The 22,909-nt window shown below is 40.3% G+C and overlaps 1 protein-coding gene across 2 annotated transcripts in view; it reads right to left on the bottom strand.

The window, feature by feature from the left end:
- The window catches only part of mbd5.L (methyl-CpG binding domain protein 5 L homeolog), a 49,844-nt gene that overhangs the window by 6,995 nt on the left and 19,940 nt on the right, over positions 1–22,909 (bottom strand). Inside the window, exons 3-11 of one of the 2 annotated variants that reach the window (XM_018235754.2) lie at positions 18,203–18,318; positions 17,103–17,212; positions 16,604–17,011; positions 15,337–15,439; positions 14,806–14,986; positions 11,366–13,438; positions 3,843–4,163; positions 1,853–2,058; positions 491–1,693 (exon numbers count right to left, since the gene is read on the bottom strand). In XM_018235754.2, the coding sequence (XP_018091243.1) occupies positions 491–1,693; positions 1,853–2,058; positions 3,843–4,163; positions 11,366–13,438; positions 14,806–14,986; positions 15,337–15,439; positions 16,604–16,716 (4,200 nt within the window). In that variant the 5' untranslated portion in view covers positions 16,717–17,011; positions 17,103–17,212; positions 18,203–18,318. The remainder of the gene's footprint in view (positions 1–490; positions 1,694–1,852; positions 2,059–3,842; positions 4,164–11,365; positions 13,439–14,805; positions 14,987–15,336; positions 15,440–16,603; positions 17,012–17,102; positions 17,213–18,202; positions 18,319–22,909) is intronic. The other variant, XM_041576799.1, reaches the window with a different exon arrangement.

Genomic DNA, 22,909 nt, shown 5'->3' with positions numbered 1-22,909 from the left:
TAAATAAGCATGGCCACCTGATTGGAACTACTGACATGCCTCCACTAATATAAACAATGCTGTGCATCACAGTGCAATATCCCTGTCCATTCTGTACAATACTTGTCATGGATGTACCCATAAACATGCATTTACACTCAATCAGTATTGAAATAACTTTTAATATGCAGTAGATAGATATTCTCAAGCTGCGCAACTGGTGTTGTGTTTTTAAGGTTTTGAATAATTTCTAGTCTTCCTCTGATCCAATCTAATGGTATCTGATATCATAGTTACTGCTGCACAGAGAAACAAGCAATCCAAATCAATATACAAGGTACATGTTCCATGTGCTACCAATGATCTGGGGTGCTAGCTTCTCTAAGCAGTGGTATCTGTCTAGCTACAGGTCTCAGACCATGCACCCCATGACTGCTTTTGTGAGTACAAATGTGGGCTGTATATTGTTTTTATAGTTATTTTCTGTATGGCATTATGAAAGTGTCAGTACCTTCCCCTCTTCTGAATTCTGTTGATACGAGTTGTGTATGCCTTCTCTCACTAGCTTCCCGGGCCAAGAAGCAAGTCCTTTGATTTGGCCCCAGACCAAGTCACCTACATTAAACGTCCTTGGTCTATAGTGTATCAGCTCATTTGAAGAAGGGGAGTCAGGGATCCGAAGGTCATCCTCACTACTGATGCTTTTAGTGTCCGAGGGACTAGGGGCACATCCATTTATGCCTTTGGCATGAAAGTCTCCATTGTAGTGTATGTAGTCTCTTGCTAAAGAGCTTTCCAGACTATTTGAAGAGCTGGGAGACTGCTCCTCCATAGCTAGTTCTTGTTTAGGAATGCTAAGCAGATCCCCAAATCTGTGTTGCTGCTGCCTGTTTCCATTCATATGTGCAAATCTCTCAACAGTGTTTTCCAAGCGCTCTTTAAAACTTATCATAGTTCTTTTGTAATGGTTAAATCTTAAGTTCTCCTCCAGCATTTTCTCATTCTGACAGCGCCTTGGTGGTAGGAGAATCTGACATTGCTCATCTTCATAGGAGTGCAAGATGGAAATATTGCCCGGTCTTGGTGGGCACAGATTGTTATTGAGCTGGGCGTTATGATCCAAAAACTCTTCACACTTCCACCTGGCTGCTTCCCCGGGACTCTGTCCCCCATTCCATTGCTTTTTAGGAGTATTGCACCCTGATGGCTTAAAATAGTCAAATCCATCCCCATCAATCAAATGTTTACCTTGATCCAAAGTTTTTCTTCCCCGGTTTCCCCTAGTGTTTCTACTTCTCATTTCATAATCGACATTGCCAGCGTTTCTTCCGTGTATAACAGCACTGACGGCACTCGAGAGATTTAATGGGTCACCAATTGATGCTGTGAAGGCACTCATGGCACTGAGAGCTGGAATGGGACTCATTTGTGTCGTACTTGTTACAGATGTAGTGATAACTACTTGCATCCCCCTACTGGCGGCATCCACCACAGCTTTGTAAATAGCATCCACTGAGCTGTCTCCGTCTCTCAATCCATCTTTCAGCTGTTGACCTATCAACTGCTCTGGTCTTTGCTGCATGTTGCAGGACTTATCAGGAAATGGGAGTTTATCTGAAAACAGAGGTTGAGTGGTGTTTGAGTTCTCAGGTAGTGGACCAATCCCCATCTGACCCTCTTTGTTTTGTAAGGATGCGTTTTCTTGCATCCTCACCTGCAGAAAGAAATGGGGGAGACATGACAAGTAATAAGAAAAAAATCTACAAGTATATAGTAGACAAGCAAAAATGGATAAATTAGCAGGAAGTCAGTTAACACGGATATGTATACCACACAAAATCGCTACTTTAGGTGAATGCATTCTTGGAATTACCTGGAAGTTTTTGAACAAACAGGCCATTGGATTTAGATTGTTAGGTGGGCCAGGGATAGGACCCTGTCCTTTTAATGCATGACGATTCTGGTAGCCCTGGAGCAGATGCTGTTGCTGATTGGATGGGAACATCTGGTTGTTGCTCAATGACTGAAGATGGTTTAGGTGGTGGTTATTCAAGGTATTGTTCATTGGTGGCATGTCACCTGCAAATCCCCAAATAAAATTACATAAGAAGTGTAAGTATATGCACTGTACATGCTTTTAAACATAAATTTAGAAATTTTCTAATTATAATCTGTGGTTAGAAAGATATACCCTATTCTATAGAATTTGGTCTGACTACAGTCAAACAGACTGTTAAAGCAGTGGCTGTGGGATTTTTTCCAACTTTTGGTTAAGGCTCCCAGTGACTTACAAAAATAACAAGGTTACAAATATAGGAAAGCATTGGTCTATCAACCATTCAGCCAAAGTTACAAGAATAACTAGGACAGCTTTTATTAGGCCCCAAATCTGCAGCTCATCTGCCATGTATTTGGTTCTCCAACGGGCCTGTCCGACAGATATTTGGCCCAAAATCGGTCAGATATTGATTTGGCAGGTTTAAAAAGTCCCATCAGGGCGAGGGTAACATTGGCTTGTCGATGTGGTTGGTGGCTCACTAGCCTGCATCTGCGTTCTGATCAATTGGCCTGTGGGTGGGCTAATTGAGGACAAATCGGATCATTTGGTATGGTTGCCTAAATTAGCAGATCTTTTAGTGTATGGCCAGCTTAAATTGGATCAGAGTGCTTAGATTGGTACAGTGTATCCATTGGCTTCTACTGATTTCCAAGTGCATAGTCTGATACATCTGTGCTGCGACTGAATGGTGAAATTGTATTTTGCTGTATTAAACACGAATAACTTGAATCCCATTTCAGTAGCACTGGATACAAGTGGTATGAGTCTGAGCACAACTTCTAGACAGGACTGATGTCCTTAAGTCTGTAGAGCAGTGGTCCGCAACCAGTGGCTCGTGAACAACATGTTGCTCTCCGACCCATTGGATGTTGCTCCCAGTGGCCTTAAAGCAGGTGCTTATTTTTGAATCCCTGAGCTAAAGGAAAGTTTTAGTTCTATAAAAACCAGGTGTACTGCCCATCAGAGCCTCCTGTAGTCTGCCAGTCCACATAGAGGCTGCCACATTGCCAAATCAAAGCCCATATTTGGTCTCACCAAGAACTTTTTGCATGCTTGTGTTGCTCCACAAATTTTTTTACATTTGAATGTGGCTCACAGGTAAAAAAAAAGTTGGGGACCCCTGCTGTGGGGTATATAAACCCTGTGACAAAACTGAATCTAATTTTAAGCCTTTTGGGGTTATTAGCAAGCTTGTTACTCTAAAGAAAAAAGCATTACAAAAGCCAGGTCAACCTACTGGCAGTTGAGAAACTACAGGATACTTTGCTAATAAGCAACTTATAGGTCTTATGGCAAAAATGACTTGCTCTAAAAGAAATACATTTTTTTTTGTTTACACTAAAAACTTTGGTTCCTTTAAAGTTTAACATCATCAATCACCAATGCACACAAAAGTCCATAGCTGTCTTGAAGGGAAAGTTCACCTTTGACTTAAAACTTTTAGTACAAAATAGATGGGCCTCTTCTAAAGAATTCTTGAACTGGTGTTAATTTTTACTATTTTGATGCCATCTGATTGACAATAGGGTCACTAATCCTGAAAGTGAAGCCTCAACGATTAGCGGTGGGGCTTCACTTGTATCACTAAAGCCACAAATCTTAGTTTGACCATATGTATAATCCAAGCTATTGTACTGTGCTATAACATAAAGGTACAGCAACTAGAATGCCTTTATGGGGTGAGCAGTATGGCAGTGTTCAGTTATATGTTATTATTCAGATTATCTATGGAACAGGCAGATAGGATTACTGTTAATGATGAGAGCGTGAGAGTATCAAGATATGAGGTTGACCTCAGACTTGCCTTCTCCTGCAGTAGGCCGGAGCATATGCAATATGTTCTGGTTTAGGAGATGTTGTTGGTTCATGGGTAAAGGCATAGGCAGCGCATTCAGGAGATTTGAATTAACAGAGTGCGGAAGATTGTTAGGAGTGCTCTGCTGGAAATGCGCTGGGTGTTCCGATCCCACGAATGGAAAAGGACTGGCCACTGGAAGTTGTCTCTGGAGTGGATTCCCAGATGCGGTGGTGACGATGACCCCGTCTTGGAGGACAGACGTTGTTTTCGTGATTGCTGGCTGACCTGTTCCAGCGATGGCCACTGATGTTAAAGGTACCAGATTCCCTAAAACATAAAATAAATATCAGGCCAAAGAAGTCATTGTAGGAAGGCAAACAGCAGATCATTAAATGCTAACTGCTGGCTTTATTGTTACTAGAACTGGAGCAAACTTTTCACCCATGTATTTAGAAGAAAAGAACAGTTTAAAGGACAAGGAAAGTTTAACTAAAGAAGTAGATAGACATGTTGTACATCAATACCTATGACTACGTATAGGGAAGATACGAAACGCGTCAGGGAATGGATGCTTTTAATATGCTGAAATAAACATTTACTTCTTTTAATCCAACGGGTGAATGGAGTGCTCGTCAAATCTTTTCTACTGACAAACGCTGGCAATGTCGATTATGAAATGAGAAGTAGAAACACTAGGGGAAACCGGGGAAGAAAAACCTTGGATTAAGGCAAACATTTGATTGATGGGGATGGATTTGACCAGCCCAAGGCATCCAAAGCCCTTTAGCAGGGAAGATATGTGCCTCCAAAGATGCCCCAGTAGCTCCCCATCTTCATTTCTGCTGATTCACTGCACATGCTCTGTGCTGTGGTCAGTTACTGAGCTTAGGGACCCAATCGAAATATACAATACACATAGAATAAAAATGTCACAGTATAAGGCCAATTAGTAATTAATATGGATAATTACCATATGGCAGAACAGAAACCAGTGCAACTATCATTAGAATTTAATAATCAATCCTGTAGAATCAGCTTATTTTAAAATCCAAACAGAGCCCACTGAGCATGTGAGTGTCACAGACACTTTCCAAGATGGTGACCCCCTGTAACAAGTTTGAAGTCCTGGATCATTACTGCTATTGAGAAGCTGAAACTTTTGGCTGGTACAATAAGGTCAATATATAAAACATGGCATTTTTAGCCCTATTAATTTTTAGGGTTTAGCTCTGAGCAGCTGTTGAGAAGCGAAGCTTAGGGGTTGTCACAAATTATCAAGCAGAAAATGAGTTTGGATTGTGAAATAAGCTGATGCTACAGGACTGATTATTAAATTCTAATGCTAGTTGCACTGGTTTTTAGCTCTCCTTTAAAATTAGAGCTGTACACATGCCTGTAGATTTGCCTTTGCGCTTCTGCTTCTTCTGGGCCACTTTACAACATTTAAAGCAAAAAATTGGCTTGATTTGCCCTGCTGATCTCTCTCCACAATACTAGCCTCAATGTGGCATTGGGATTTCTGCATGCTGGGAGAATAATAATTAAGGATATATATATATATATACACTAGTGGTAGGTGCACCAGCCCAAAACCATCGGGACCCACAGGTACAGTCATATGAAAAAGTTTGGGAACCCCTCTCAGCCTGCATAATAATTTACTCCACTTTCAACAAAAATTTTTGTTTCCCAGGAACATGTGTTTTCTGAACAAAGATTTTTAGTGAAGCAGTATTCAGTTGTGAAAAACTGGCTGTGCAAAAGGTTTAAACAGTCAGTTTCAACTGTAAGGAATGTAATCAGGAAATGGAAGGCCACAGGCTCAGTTGCTGTAAAACCCAGGTCTGTCAGGCCAAGAATAATACAGGAGCAGAATATGCGGAGGATTGTGAGAATGGTTACAGACAACCCAGATCACCTCCAAAGACCTGCAAGAACATCAGATGGTGTATCTGTACATCATTCTACAATTCAGCGCAATTTGCACAAAGAACATCTGTATGGCAGGGTGATGAGAAAGAAGCCCTTTCTGCACTCACGCCACAAACAGAGTCACTTGTTGTATGCAAAAGCTCATTTAGACAAGCCACAGTCATTTTGGAACAAAGTGCTTTGGACTGATGAGACAAAAATTGAGTTATTTGGTCATAACAAAAAGCGATTTGCATGGCGGAAGAAGAACTCCGCATTCCAAGATAAACACCTGCTACCTACTGTCAAACTTATTGGAGGTTCCATCATGCTGTGGGGCTGTGTGACTAGTTCAGGGACTGGGGTCCTTGTTAAAGTTGAGGGTCGGGTGAATTCAACAAAATATGTTCAAGCATCAGTCACAAAGTTGAAGTTGCGCAGGGGTTGAATATTCAACAAAACAATGGTCCTAAACACACTTTGAAATCTACAAACGCATTTATGCAGAGGGAGAAGTTCAATGTTCCGGAATGGCCATCACAGTCCCCCAACTTGAATATCATTGAAAGGAGAGAGAGGAGAGAGGAGAGAGGGGAGAGGGGAGAGGGGAGAGGGGAGAGGGGAGAGGGGAGAGGGGAGAGAGAGAGAGAGAGAGAGAGAGAGAGAGAGAGAGAGAGAGAGAGAGAGAGAGAGAGTGTGTCTTGGACTATCTTTAGTAGGAACTACCCTGGGAGGTATAAAATCTTTAAATCTTTTTTTTTAGATTTATAGTTTATTTTAGATCTTACTCCTTAGAGAAGTATATGAAGATAGAATGTATGTGTATGTTGGAAAAACACAATAAATAAAAAGAAAAAAAAAATACTGCCATCCAGAGACTTATCAAAGGCTATAGGAGGTGTCTAGAGGCTGTTACATTTGCAAAAGGAGGCTCAACTAAGTATTGATGTAATATCTCTGTTGGGGTGCCGCCCAAATTTATGAACCAGTTTAATCTTGTTATGATGTATATTGCATATTTTCTGTTAATCCAATAAACTTTGTCACTGCTGAAATACTACGGTTTCCATAAGGCATGTTATATATTAAAAGGAAGTTGCTACTTTGAAAGCTCAGCCAATAATAAACAAAACTCCAAAGAATTAAGAGGGGTTTTCAAACTTTTCCATATGACTAAGTTGGTTCAGACCAGTAAGAAGTATGCCAAATTGTATGCAGGACTGCCCCCACCTTTTGGGCTTGCTTTCCTGGCACAAATGGATCTAACACTTACATTTATAAACTTAAGCTCACCCTGCCCCTTCCGTGACTTCAGAGATGGGGTTGGAAACAGGCATAATGGATTGGGTTTGGGTCATCCGATACTGATCTAGGATGGTACAGTTGGTAGAGAATTGCAGGGCCACTATACCCTTAAATGTTATTTTTCTAGAGAGGCACTGGGAAAACCCAGGCAGGTGGCCCTGGTATAAGGGGAGCTAATTAGAAGCCAGAAGGCAAAAGCTAAACTACAACATTAAAATTATCCTAAATGTTAGATGCCATAATCTATCATATCGAGGGCCCTCAGAGACCCGTCTTGAGAAGACTGCAGCAACGTGCCAATGCCTGTTCTAACCGGATAGTTATCTTCCTGGTGTTTGGCAGGTTTGTGAGACAGGCAGGCCATTTGTAAAGACTTGAATGGGTACTAGAATCAAGGCAGCCATACATCGACCAAAGACAGAACAGGATGGATACCATAATGGCACGTCCTGTTGTTCAGGGCCGACAGCCTAAATGATCAGAGCAGCAGGAAGCGAAGAAGAGCTGTGACTCCCCTTACCTGCCCATGAAGCATACACTGGTCAGCTTACAACATTCTCAAAAAAAAAGAGACAACATGATGTCTAATAGAACCACAGATAGGAGGGGGGTCATTTGAAAATGCCAGGTGCACAACTGTGACGTGAAAAAGGGTGCTTGCATCTATATGTGTACCTTTTAAAACTGCATTCAAAGCTAATTTGCCTGTCACTCATGCTTTGAAGGATACACTGGCAAAAGTGAATCCTGGAATTACTGTATGCCTCCAGCAGAAGGTATTTCCAGGGTATTTTCTTTTACCAGTTGAATTGACTCATAACCTATTAAACAGGTACAAGTTTTATCCTCTTACAGCCATGCAATTTTTATGTAAGCACAATGACAATGGATTTCATATAAAAATATTTGATTTTGTGAAAGAAACATGGCGGCTGGCATGCTCCTATATACACTTCATTCACTGTCAGCGAAGTAATTTTTTTTACCCATGTCTTTCATCCCATTTAGCCTCTGAACAAACATACCCTATTAAATAGCAAGTTTTAAGCTGGACATTCATTGTAAGATTGGCTCATACAACAATCTTTACTGGATATAGCCACCACCACAGTGGGCAAAATTAGGATGATTCAAGTGTTTGGACCACCAATTGAATAGTAAGAGAGGCCCAATGAGAAAAAGCTGCATCAACTTGACCTGCGCCTGAAGGGATTGCCTGATCAATGGGTGCCCAGTTTTTGGACAGTTATTGATCAGGAGCCACCTCCAATACATGGACTGATAATAAGCTGCCAACTCGGTATTGGGGGCATAAGTCACAACTTTTATTGGCCATGTGCTTCCAGCTTTAAAGTTTAATTATAGAACACAGTGATTCACAATAACATTATGGGGGTTATTTATCAAAGGTCAAATCTTAGAGCTTTGTGAGCTTTTATAGACCTCGAATGAACTCACAACTCACTCAATTTAAGAAAAAACTCGAATACTTGAATTGATAGAGTTTTCTCGAGCGAAACCCACTGAAAAAAACTTGATCATCATGAAGGCTATTAACATCTTCAAATGGTTCAAGGGACCTCTGCCATTAACTTCTTTATGACCTTGACACGTTTAAGATATTTTCAGGTTTTGAACTATTTCCAGCTTCAGGGTATAATAAATCTCAAAATAATTTTTTTTTTCTTTAAAAACTTTTTTAAAGGTCTTTTTTTTTTAACCACGAAAAATTGACTTTTGGCTGAAAAATACCCCTAAAACTGGATTTTTTTGTGGAAAAAACAACTCAACCTTTGATAAATAACCCCATATATATGTCATTTACTTATGAAGGTTTATGTGTTAAGTGTATGATAGCAGGCTAGTTAAAGTGTATTGTGTGTGTTATGTTAACGCAAAGCTTGCAACTGGTCTTGCCAAATCAAAATCAGTTGACAGAACAAGGTTTCAGTAGAAAGTTGGACGATTTGCAATTATAACATTTCTGTCAACTCTTGATATGGGCAAGGGACAATTTGTCTCACATTTTTGTTGCCTTTAGCAGCACCTACAAACTCAAGTATAGCTAATAATGCAATAGCATGCAGAAAGATAATTACGTTATTCACAACAGGAAGCAGTCTGTTCTGTCTGTGGGCTTTAAGAAAGGATCTTGGGTGATCTGGTCATACTCATAGAGGTCATGTAGTCAGCTTAAAAATCAATACATCTGTACAAGTTCATGCTGTAAAGGGTGGTTTAAATGTTCCAACATGCACTGGAAGTCTCCAGAGTAGTTTGGACCCTCCCTGCAAAGTTTCTTTCGTCTTCTATCACAAACAGCCTGCCTAATATCATAGTGTCTTTTCTGAGCACACAATGGCACACAGGGAAGATCTGTTGCCCACAGTTAAATATGCGCTACCATGGGCAACGAATTTCCCTTTCCAAAGGGAAGTCTAAAGTTGCCTCATGAGTGCAGTTTATTGTTTACCTGCTCTAGGTACTTTGTGCCTAGCTGGCTTTCTGGTTCTTCCCAACCCAGATTGTCTAGATGGTTTCCTGGTTCCTCCCTAAACTAGCTGCCTGCTTGGTTTCCTGATTCCTCAAACACAGCCAATCTAGCTTGTTTCCTGGCTCCTCCCAGAACTACCTGTCTGGTTGGTTAGTTGGTTTCCTGAGTCTGCACAACACAGCCAGTCTAAGTTCATTCTAGATTTTTCCTCTGGCTGTCTTCCTAGCTCCTTTCAATACAGTTTGCAAAGTTGGTCTCTAGTCTCAACCCAGAACTACCTGCCTGGCTGGTTGGTTGGTTTGTTTCCTAACGCCTCACAACACAGCCTTGATTTCTAGATCAGCTAGTCTATTTGAGATTCTGACTCCTCCCAGCACAAACTGCTTCATGGGCATGATTGACCCAACAATCTCTTGGTCTACCTCGTACTGGCATTTACCAATGATTACTACTTCACCTCCATCTGTGTTTCTTCTTACTGTATTTGTGAAGATGATCCTGGTATTGTCTGATTAGCTGGTTTCCATGCTTCTGAAGCTTACTTTGCCTAGTTTGTTTTCAGGGTTTCCAACGAGCACCTTCCTAGTTGGTTTCCTAGATCCCCTAGACAGAGTCTGACTAAAGCTGGCCATAGACACACAGATCCTATCGTACGAATCGAGGATTCCTACGATTTTCGGATCGTGTGTGGCGAGTGCCGACATCTTTCGTCCGGCGGAGATCTGTCGTTTGGTCAATCGGACAGGTTTGATTTTGACCCGACCGTTCCTGCCGGAGCCCATTGTAATCGGATTGTTCGGCCCTACGTTCAGATTACCCCCGATATAGCCATGCTCGTTAATGGCATATCTGGGAAAGATCCGCTCGTTTGCCGATGTCGCCAAACGAGCGGATCTTTGCGTCTATGGCCACCTTAAATGCTTTGCTGTATTGTCTTCTTGGTTCTTTCCTAGGCTACTTCAAGAAAATTTGCCTGGTTGTTTTTTTGGCCCCTTATAGAGCAGCCTGTTTGGTGGTCTCCTAGTTCTGTAGCCTTGCTGGGTTGTTGCTCTTCACCCTATACCTGACATTTCTGTCTGTTTTTTTGGCTCCTGTAACACCATACTGATTTCTTTTATGATTTTGTTCCAGCAAAGCCTGGTTTGCTTTCCTGGTTTATCCAAGCACAGCATGCCTGGTTTGTTATGTCCTACCGCACAGGGAACCTTCTGTGATCGGCGAAGGCCCACAATATAAATTTCAGTTGCTTGTATATAGTTTATGGAATCAGTTGCCCATTCTGTTTTGACTCTGAAGTTTTATTAAATATAATTAAATGAAATATAAACAAAAACACTGCACCAGAGATTTAATTCAGAGTGGAGAGCTTGCACTTTCCCAACTCAAGTAATAATAGCTTCTAGACCAACTGGAGCCAGATAAGTGCAAGTTTTATGCCACCTGGTATAAATAAATGCAAAAACCCAAAATGTCTTTATTTAAGAAAAAGACAACCCCCCGCCCCCCACAAAAACAAACCATGAAAAACACACTGCTGTTTTTGAAAACTTCTGTTATTTAAAATATTTATAAAATAGCAAAATACAAGTCTAGATCAATAACCTTGCACATCACAAAGTATACATCTGTTGCTAATATTTACAGAACTAAAGGACAGACCTGAAACCATCTGGCGTCTCACACACTCACTGCTATACACAACAGATTGAGGTTTTACACTTTTTTTTTTGGAAAACACATTTGGTTGTCTTCAAAAAAAACAAAACAAAACAAAAAAAAAACATAAAAACCAGTTAACGCATTCAAGTGAAAATCATACCTGCATCAGAATTTGTTTGACTAAAGTTGTTAACAATGCTGTTAGGTATCATTGGTATGGGCGGTGCCTGTATTCTTTGTTGGGGTGGATTCAGGTGTAAGGCAGGCCCAGCATGAGATAACATTCCATAGGTTTCATTAGTTTGCATGTGATTGACTAAACCAGGAAGATGGTTATTGGGAACAGTGCTACCACCATGAAAGCTTGTATTTGCATTTTGACAGGGAACACCCTCTCCCCGAATTGTGATATTGTGCGCCAATGAACTATGAAGAGCAGAGGAGCTTAGACTGTTTTCTGCAAAATGAAGCTGGCTGGCAGAGCAAGGCAAGACTAAACTGGAGCCCTCGCAACTGGGGTTACTATTGCTGTTCATATGAGTGCTCTGACAACTCATGGTTTGAAGAAGTTGTGACATCGGATTGACAGGAAATGAATTTTGCCCTTGCTTTCGCAATAAATCTGGTCCACATTTTTGAATTCCAGAATTTTCTAACTGTGGCTGTTTATGCATATTCAGTGCTGCTGCAGGCGGCTGTTTCCTTTTCCGAAGAGAATCCTTTTGCTGAGACATCAACTTATCCCTCAAAGCTGCTCGGCCGCTTTGTCCTTCTGTTGGTAACATTACATTTGCTGCAGGGGGAAACATGGTGTTTAAAGTGCTATTTCCGTCGTTGTCGCCACAGTTGACAACAGCTCCAGAAGTACTATTATTGTTACCAGCAAGTTTATTTTGATTTGCTAGCTGTGCTTTGGCTGCTGCTGAAAGTAAACTACTTGCTGGGAAAGAGGCAGCATTGTGCTGGTTCAGTATCTGGTTTAAAGGCATTCCCAGCAAACCTGCCTGGCTTTTCAAAGGGACATTACCAACTGAGGAAGTGGGGTACCTAGTGTTGTTTGGAGGATTTAATATATTGTTCATTCCAGCTATCAATGGATTATGGATGTCTTTTAACTGATGATGTCCATCAGGCTTCGTTGAAGGACTTGATGGCATTGATGGTCTTGGAGAGCCCATACTTGGCCTTGGTGATCTTGATGGAACTTTCATTCCACTGCAGCCAGGTTGTACCCCTAATGGGGGAATCATGAAATTTCCATGATCTGATGATGTGGAAGATGAGCGTGATCTTTGGGGTGACGCTTCAATCCTTCCAATTCCAATCCCCATCATATGAACTGGAGATGTCACTGGTGAAGGAGAAAGGGAAGTAGAGGCTGGATGTGGAATTCTTTGAATATGGTTACCATGGTTCATGTGACCAGGTTTGACAGTTGGCAAAGGAAGATTACTTGGCAAAGGAACAACAGCAGGTGGTATGTTTACATTCATCACTGGTACCTGAGAGTGAATGTTTGAATGAAATGGGGTAGTGTTGATCATCGGATTCTGAATAGCTGGGTTACTAGGAATGGGGTCAAGAATACCAAGTGGATCTTTCTCTGAAGATGTTAATGGCTTTTTCTGAAGTGCACACGGTGGAGGAGGCGGTGGTGGGTGTGGAGGACCTTGTGCTGGTTTATGGTGAAACATTGCCCGTGACATTTCCACATTGCTTGAATAGTTACAAAGGCTTTTCTTTAACACTGGACTTGTAAAAGTGGGAGACAGCGGTAAGTTAGTCCTTCCAGCCATTGCACAAGATAGCTGCACTGGTGAACCATGCAGCATTAATGACTGTGGAGAAACTGGAGTCCTGTTAACATGAATCGGACTGGAATTTGGTGGCAGATGAAAGTTGGGATTGCTCCGAGTGAATACTTCAGGACTTCCTAATGGATCTGTCCTAGGAGAAATGGACCCATCACCGTATATCTGTGATCCTGACGAAGCTGGACTTGGCATTCCACCATGCCCCCCACGAAATGGAGACTTTTGTCCATGATCACTGCTGCCCAGTCTCTGCCTTGGATAACCAGAATGAAGTTCATGTTGAATTCCTATATGATCTTTTATCATAAGTTTAAATGGGTTCTTACATTCTGGCATGACAGAATTAATAATGCCTTCCCGAGATTTATTCCTGACCGATCTTGGAGTTGCCGCTCGTGTAGGCACCACTGGGGCTGAATCTGCAAAAGATGTATTTGTATTTAAGTAAATGTAATGTATATACATAAAAGTCCATTTGCTAAACAACAACAAAACACTTGTAAGCAAAATGTGTTACTAATAAATCTATTCTGCCATTTTGTGCATGTAACTATGGGCTTTTTGTACCCATGGTTGTCATGTGGAACATGGTAGACACGCAATGTGTTCCCCAGCAGTTGGTCAGCTGCTAAACTCTGGAGGAACACTTACAATGGTCACTGGAATCATGTGTGCGTAACTGTGAGAGATTCAGTTGGTCAGACCTTTTTTTGGTGAAGAACCCTTTAAAAAAAAAAAAGAAAACTGAAAAAAACCTACGGCACAATGTGCGGCACAATGTAGACATGGTTCCATAAATAAAAACTAAAATTACTACAGGTGGGATTACTTAGCCGGTATCCCATTATCCATAAAGCTCTGAGAACGCCATCTTTGACATAGCATTTAAGCAAATAATTCATATTTTTAAAAATAATTACCTTTTTTCTCCGTAGTAATAAAACAGTACCTTGTACTGATGGTAACTAAGCTGCATGACTTAATATTGACAGCAAAAAAGTCTTGTTCGGTTTTTTAATGCTGAAAATGTTTTAGGTATGGTGATCCAAATTATGGAAAGTTCCCTTATTTCGGAAAACCCCAGGTCCCAAGCATTCTGGATTATTGAGCCTATACCTGTATTTATTACTACCACATTTTATTAAGAACCCCATAATATGTTTTATGTCGAAAAAGGTCAATTATATAATGAATAAGCCATTATTCAGAGTCCTCATGCAAAGTCTGAAAATTTATAGGTCTATAGGTTGACATTGTTGACAATTCTTGCCTCCCTATAGGGCCCTTACTAGTCAGACAAGGTCTAATATGTAACCTCCATCATTAGTGCTGATGTGGGGTCCTGACTAGCCTACCAAACTCTAATGTGTCACCTATTAGGAGTGCTGCCAAGTGGCTCCTGACCAGTGCCACATGCTGGGACTGTGCTTCCCTAGGTAGTTGTATCTAGTGCCTATAACTCCTAACGTGCTAGCTATACTGTTGCTGCTCCTGTTTCTGTCTAGGGTGAGCCTGACTAGCCGCACAAGTTTTATTTGGTAAGTACCAAGTACCCATATGTAATAAACATACATAAACATAAACCAGAATGTATTTGTATTAAACAAATGTAATTACTTATAAAAACTAATGGGATTAAAAATATTTGCTCAAAATCAGAACATGATCATATTAAAAATTTGTTGCATAGTGAATAAGCCTGGTCTTACAGTTTATATTTTTATAAGTTGGCTATGTGCTCCTGAACTTTGTTTTTGTGCACTGGACAGGATTAAATTTTACTTACTTGTCCCTCCACCTGGGCTTGTTAAAACCAGAGAAGGGTGTGGCGTTTCCATGCTTTTATGAAGCGTAGCTACAGCAATGATCTTCCTCTTATGGATGCAAAGCTTTGTTACATCTTCATCTGTCTGGACATCCTCAGCCGTTCTTTGCTTCACAGCAGCCCCGGGATCAAAGTTAAATACCTAAAATAAAATTAAAATAAATAAGGAAAAAAAACGATAAAAACCACTGGAGGATATAACTGCATAGTACTGTGTCTCAATTATAGATTGTAAGCCCATGCAGGCACGGCCTTTATTACCTATTGTATTCGTTTGTCATTTATTATGTACAACATGGCAAAATGATTTGGTACTTTATAAATAAACATAATAATAATAGTTACTACAAAAAGCTGATAAAATGCACCAACATGGCACTTTATAAATAAATAGAATAGTTACTACAAAAATGCACCAACCACCTTAACATAATGAAAATAACAGCTGTCGGGGGGGGGGGGGAAATATATCCTTCTATGCTCACTGAGTACCTTAGTGAGTATTAGGGGACATTCCAAACCGCACTTGCACGTTCCATCGGTGAGGAGATATGATTTTACTTGCTCCAGGCATGACAGATGAGAACTGCTGGGGCTGCAAGTAAACAAAGAAATATTAATGCACGGTCATTCAGATTTCAGATTTGTACTTCACGTAATCGCAGTTGTTTTTGTACTGTAGTATAGTATACTTGATGTGGATGGATTGGCAGTAAAACACAATGGGAGAACTGTAGAATAAAATGCAGTTGCAGTGCTACATTGGATTAAGTTTGGAATTGGCAAAAAAAAAAAAAAATGAAAGCTATTGAAACCTTGACCAAAACAGAACAACACTTTCAGCAGTTTTCATCCGTTATCAGTCTTGTTGGTTTCAGAACAGTATCCAACAGTAGGCTTAAAGGACAACTAAAGACTCAAAGAATGAGACTATTAAATTTGCACCGTATGTATTTAGCTTCCCCTATGGCTACACGGCATCTTGTTTATATAAACTATAGTAGTCTTCTGAAGAAAATACACAGCTTTTACCAGTGCAGAGCAACAGTACTTTACATTTTAATTAATTTGATACACTTTCAGTTTTTGGTGTAAAGCTCCCCATAGACGCGACGATTCTTCTTGCCGAACGACCGATTTTAGGGAAGCCCGACCAATCCATCAAAATTACCGTGCGGTTAGTGGGATTCGAACGATCGTACATCTTACGATTTTTCGGCAGACATCTGTCAGGAAATTGATCGGCCAGGTCAAAAAATCTTTGTCGGTCCCAGTGCAATCTATCTATGTTTGCAGGGCCAAGCAGGCAGCTCCCCTTTGTTTTCCTGGCAAATTGGTCTTTTTAGTTTATGTTAAATTCGTAGGATTGTACGATCGTTCTGAGAAGATCGTGGTCTCACGATCAGGATCTGATCTTTTAAAAATCTCAACATATATGGCCAGCTTAACTGTTCCTTTAAAAACAGAGGAGTTGGAGTCGAAGGATTTATGTACCAACTCCACAACCCTGCCCATAACAGTTTAACATGCTATGCAGAGGGACTAATAGCTATTATGCTCTGCAACTGCACTGGTTTCCATGGAGGCATGGAATGCGCATTTGAACCAATTACAAATCAGGACAGGAAACAAGTGGATTTTTATCAGTCAGTTTGCAGATCACCTCTTTAATTAAGGAAAATTAAAAAAAGATGGAATTTGGGGAACTCAAGAGTACACTAAAGTATATGCATATGGTTGAAATATTTAAAGTACAAACCTAATGTAAAGTACACCATTTTGGACCACTCGTCGCTGCCAGCCAACTGGAACTTGCACTGCTGCTGGGACCCCCTCATTGTCTCCTCCATCACACACCTTCCCACCATTCATTTTCCTGTCTGTAGTTCTTTCAAGATCTTAACAGAAAGATGATGTCGACATGCCGTATGTAACCATGATTCCAAGTGAACCAATCATGTACAGTTTAGCAAACTGTACAAAGTGCATTTGGGGAATACAGTTCTGTTTAGAACCAAGTCAAAAGAGCTTTGTTATTTTCCCAGCAGGCCATTGTATATCTGATGTTTTGCCACAATCACAAACCAACAAGCTTAGAAGAGGATTAGATCAGAAATTGTACGAGTCCTTCTAACTGTGGAATAATACAGTCCATCAGCACTGTCACCTAGGGGGAACCATATATACATTAATAGCATCTGAATGCACCATTGCTCAGTTGAGTTCTTGAAACACAAAAATACTGGAAATCTGATTACCCATTTATATGTCACATTATTCTTGTTTCCTCCTAATCTTCCAGTCCGTGCTCAGATTCAGGCAATGCTTTCCTGGAGACTTCATGACTTCAGAAACCAAAATACTGTGCCTTTAAACAGAAGCATAAAAAGGACAACCAATAAGCATCAATGATTAAAGGTCTGCTACAAACATGAATTTCGGTGCCTTTCTCAGCCAGGGCTGTCTAACTGTAGGTGCATGGGCTGGATGTCTCCATCCAAATCAATTACATGGCCCACACTCTACCAACAAGTTATTTTTTGAATGACACCACCATTTTAATATAATTTAGCCATTTAACATATTGTCTACCAGATTGTGGGCCCCCCATTTGGGTTCACAGTGTGACAAGTGATCCATGGGTAAAACCATTATCTTTATTAAATGTGCCTTTGTGCTCTTATTAGTGGCAGATTTCTAGTAATAACACTGAAATAATAATGTGTCGTCCACTTTGTAGAACAATACTCTGCTGATCTTTGTACAGGAGCAAAAGAACAGCATCTAGAGTCCTGAGCAATATGGTGGGTAAAAATAAGGTGAATGCCCAGGCCCCAACAGTGATCTATCATCAACCAATCAAGAATGAGAAAAATAATTTAATCTCTGCTAAAACCCGAGTGGGGTGTATAGTTTGCGGTTACATAGCTGTGGCAATATGCCTATATTCCATTATCTCTACTGCTGCTTTCTTGTTTCTCTTGGCTATTTTTAGCTATACACTGCACAATGCATCTACAGTATAACTTACTGCAAAACACTGTCATGAATCAGTTGCGCTGTCAGGAAACTTCGCCAGAGAGATCAAATGAGAGCAAGCAGCACTGGGCTTTACAGACAGAACCTGACAGCAGGAAATATTCTATCCATGTAGCAGTCTCTCATTGGTTTGTACATGTACAAACAAAGAAAAACTAAAAATTGTGTATGTGTTTTTTTCAATGACCCACACTTAGGTAGCTATTTTGCTTCCCGCATCTCACCTTACATTGCTCATATATTGAGGTAAAAACCATTTACAGAGCAGGGGCAGAATCCAGGACATAAATACCATATTTTATGCTCACCAAGTCCCTACCTTTCAGTAGTGTATATTCCCCTTCTTCGACAGGAATGGTAAGTTGGCAAGGTGTAAAATACCGCTTAGTGAGTCTGCTTCCACCCTCCTCTTAACGAAGGAAAGCAATGGTGATACTGTAAGATAAACGGCAGAGTGAGAAATATTTTCCCAGAATTTTTTTTAAAACGTTTACACTAAAACAAAGAAAAAAACCCCCATATGCTTAAAAGTGACCATACATTTAAGATGCTAATTCACCCCTCAGAATGAGTTGGCAGCTTAATGTATGGGGCCCTCTGAAGACCTGGCCCAACTCATATCTAGCTGGACAATTGCCACATGTTGATCAGGCAGGTTTAAAGATGCAGTCTAGGCTTGTGGATGAAGACCTCGCCTGGATGGTCTGCATTCCAGTCATTGTGATCCTTGCCAACAGAGTGGCTCTATGTAAGGTATGGACAGCTCTATTCTGCTGTAGCAACCCAAAGATTTTGTTGAGGGCTGCACTGCTCGTTATGAGATCCATAAATATGAAAAACATGCCAACTCTCATAACATGTCATTACTGGGAGAGACCACACTGTGATAAAAAGCCAACAGGCCCACTTCCACTCTGTACAACCCAAACTCCAGTAGCTTGGTGAGAAGTTATTTATCACTGGCCAGTACACCTGAGACTCCCCCCCCCCCATCAAATCCCCCAGCTGAGCCAATTGCCTGACCTCCAAACTAACCATTTGAGATCAAGAGCTGCCATTGAAAGTCACACTTGTCCAACCTTCCTCCATATTTAATTGCCACCAGTATTGTATCCATGAAGAGTTCTTCCTTTACACACACGTGGAGGTGGCACACGTCTACCATATGGCAGATCCAGACAAAGCATAAATCCACATAGATAATATACGGTCTACCTAAAAATGATTTAGAACAGACCCATCCTCCTCCCAATTTACATTTTTCAGGGTAGAAGAAAATTATGTAAAATCCCGAAAAATGTAAAATCAGGCAAATGCATTATTAATTATATGAATTTTCACTGTATTTCCAATGCCATTTAATCACTCTGCCTGCTGCTTGGAGAAACATGATTCTTCCATTTGCTTCCTTCCAGTATGTACTATACACAAATAAAACAAAAGGACAATCAAACAATCTGCTTACAAACATCTGTCAAAAAGTGATAAGTGCACAGAAACCTTACATATATGCAATAGAATGGAAGGGAGGAATAGAAATTAACTTTCAAATTCCAACAGCCTGGTTAGAAAGTAACGTCTACTGTTTATACAATATTTATTTATAGTTTTTCTGTGGCAGTAACCTGCAATTTACACTCTTAGTACACAGACATTTACTGAACCCAAAAACTGACCTGAAGCCACAGGTCAGTGGGTCAGAACCATTTAAAAAAAATGTGCACTGGAAAGTTGCTTAGAAAGACATTTCTTTCATTATAAAGTGGGTTAGGAGGAACTCCCCTTTAAGTTGAGGCTTCATTAAAAAAAAAAACTGAATTAAAAAAATAACAAATATACTTTGATGCAGAACACATTTCAGAAATAAGATGGGTTTATTAGGCCAAACTGGAACATAGGCAGGGAGTCTCCCTCTAAGGAGTAATTAGCATTAAAGTAACAAACAGAATATTTGTTTAATCAACAAACATATTTCTCATTAAAACATAATTAAAAAAATAAACAACTTAATGACTGAAAGACAGACGTTGCACATATGGCTGAAATAGTGTTTCTGAGGAGGCTTGCTGGGTCCAAGTAGTGAGGCAGGTTAAGGGCTTTGGAGAAACTGTGCCGGGGAGGGGGGTGTACAGTTGCTGCACTTATAGTCTGAGAGAAGCCAGTGGATAGCTCCTGGTTGGCTATTTAAGCCCCACTCCCCCAGAAGTTGACCTCATGAAAGCCACCTAAGCAAAGTTGGCCTAGGGACACCAAGGAATGTCCCAGAAAAAAACTGGAGAGAATGGCAGGAGAAAAGTCCTCCTTGACTTACTTGGGATTCTCCTACTGCAGCTCTCACTATGCATGGGAATTAAAAGAAATGGATGCAGGGAAGTTACAAGTTTGACAAGACCTTGGGAAATAATAGCCCTATAAGAGCTGTGTCTTTAAAAAAGTGAACCATCTTATGTACTGAGCTATAACTTTCAACTGGATGCTCATGTGAGCTAGGCCATATATTTTATATTGGATGGAATCAAATCTAGGTCACCTAGAACTCAATCCCTAGAACCTAGAACTCAATTTCTAGTCTTAGCCTACAGATAATTCAAGTTACATGGTTAAATTAAATAAAATGTAATTTGGAAGGTTTAAAAACATGGTCAAACTGTATAGCAACTCCCACTGATTCAACAAATGACACAAAACACAGATAAATAACATCCTTTGTGAGAAATAAACTAGGATTATTTATATAAGTGGACATTTATAGATTAAAGTGAATACAAACCCCGGCTTTAAAAAGCCTGCATTCTCGATTTATAAAGGTGTTTTTTTCCTGCCAAACACAGCCCTATTTTTATGCAGATCATGCTGTAAAAAGCTCAGGTACAAACAGGCACATGAAAGCTGTATACATGCAGGTTTAGAATCAAACTGCCTTTTTCATTTACAAAACATTCTATAAATATCCTGCTTATTGCTATAGAAATTATGCAGAGGAAAATAGGTCACATAAGTGGAGCTTATGACAGACTATTGTGTTTAAAAAAAAAAGAAGTTCTTTGTACAGTGTAAGTGCTGGTGCTACATCTGGTGCCCAGGGCTAACCAACATGAAAGCATGGGCACTATTTACATAGAAATAAGGAGGTACTGCGCGGCATCACAATATTTGTTGATCCCAGACTAATATATATTTATAAAGGGTAAAGGAAACTGGTACATTTCTGCACACACTAGGTATATAGAGACACAAAAAATATCTGACCTTCAGGCACCAAGGTGGAGGCTGACGTGGATTGCAGGTCACCAGCAAAATAAATAGTGACTGGCAGTATAAACTCCTGTAGATAACAACTTACAGCAGCCATGTCTGTTTAGGATATGTACTCCTCAGCAGATCTTAATGCATTTGGCATGTCCGTTCTATACATTCATCACACAATGGTGCATATATTAATTTGCCACTAAAGACACCAGCATATATTCTATAGAAGGGGGTGGGTCATGTTCCATATCTTACTAAATTGGTATACACTTATTTTCTGCTACTGCCATGTTGCTATGTAAAGGCCAATGCGGTGAGGGTGGTCTTCGTAGGCAAAACACACATGCTCAAGCCTAACATATCCACAGATACAGTAACTCCTCTGTAATGAGCTTCCTCCTTATCTCAAAGCCTTGCTAAGGCTGCAGCTTATGGAAGGGAGAAGTTTGTTTATAAAGAGCTCATCGTCAAATAATATAAACTCAAAAAGGCACCAGACAAGGTTGCCCATTGCCCTCCCTTTTTTTCAACATAGCCTTAGACCCCTTACTTAGACACCTAGCTCAAAACCAATCATTCCAAGGATTCACCATAGGACGGGTACAACACAAAATAGTGGCATTTGCAGACGACATCCTGCTATTTATAAACAAACCTGACCAAGACATCCCCATTGTTAAATAGATACGCCTAAAAATAAAATATGACAAATCTGAAGCCATCAAGCTAAAACACACGACCCATGCAGACTGGACAAAAAATATACCGTTCAACAAAGCACAGCATCATATTACATACCTGGGCATAAAATTCACAAGCCACCATACAGATACATACCAATTAAACATAAAACAAACCATCTCCAACATCCAGCATGACCTGAACAAATGGAAAACAGCAACTATTTCCTTTTTAGGCAGAGTGCACTTAATCAAAATTATATACTTTCCAAAAATTCTTTATAAGCTCCAAATGTTACCGTACTACCTTAAGCGCAAAGACCTAAAACAAATCAACAAAATCTTTAAAGACTTCATTTGGAAGGGGAAACGGCCTCGATAGCCTTACTAAAAATTCAACAGCTTAAAACTAATGGAGACATTAACTTTCCCAATGTAGAAGACTATAATGAAGCTGCCCTGCTACGTCATGCAGGAGATTGGATTTATAACACAAAAACATACAGCAATCCAGATCTAGAACAAGAACTTATGGAAACCACACATTTAAATTCCCTACTCCACCTTCCGCCTAACAAACTTACAAACTTACACATAACCAGAAAACCAATCACCCCTTTATGGGCACCTACAAAGCCTGGAGACATGCTCGACACAAAGGAAATACCACGAAGCCCTCTCCCTCTTATATTTGGACCACTTATATTTTAAGTCTCCCCCCTGATATAAGAAGACTGACAGTCTCAACATTCTACAGTACCACATGGTATGATCTAGAAAGCCTCCGAGGGACTAACCCTCTCATCCTAGAAATAGCGACCTAAGCAAGATAGATGTGTCAGCTGCCTCCCAGACTCAAGGCCACATCGATAATGAACGACTCAATAACATCTCTTTAAGAAAAAAAAAGGGCTCATTGTCTGCAATTGAAGAAACTACCCTGCTTGCAGTGAAAGATGCAGGGGTGTTCCAGAAAAAACAGAACAAGTTTCCAGTGCAGATTTCTGACAAACTATGAATTCTGTCCTAAAACCACTGTCATAGCTTACATACGTAAGTTAGATTTAAGGTGAACTTGCCCTTCAATGATCAATGAT

The sequence above is a fragment of the Xenopus laevis genome, chromosome 9_10L (genome assembly GCF_017654675.1).
Source record: "Xenopus laevis strain J_2021 chromosome 9_10L, Xenopus_laevis_v10.1, whole genome shotgun sequence".
NCBI lineage: Eukaryota > Metazoa > Chordata > Amphibia > Anura > Pipidae > Xenopus > Xenopus laevis.
This window is presented reverse-complemented; position numbering and strand designations above follow the sequence as displayed.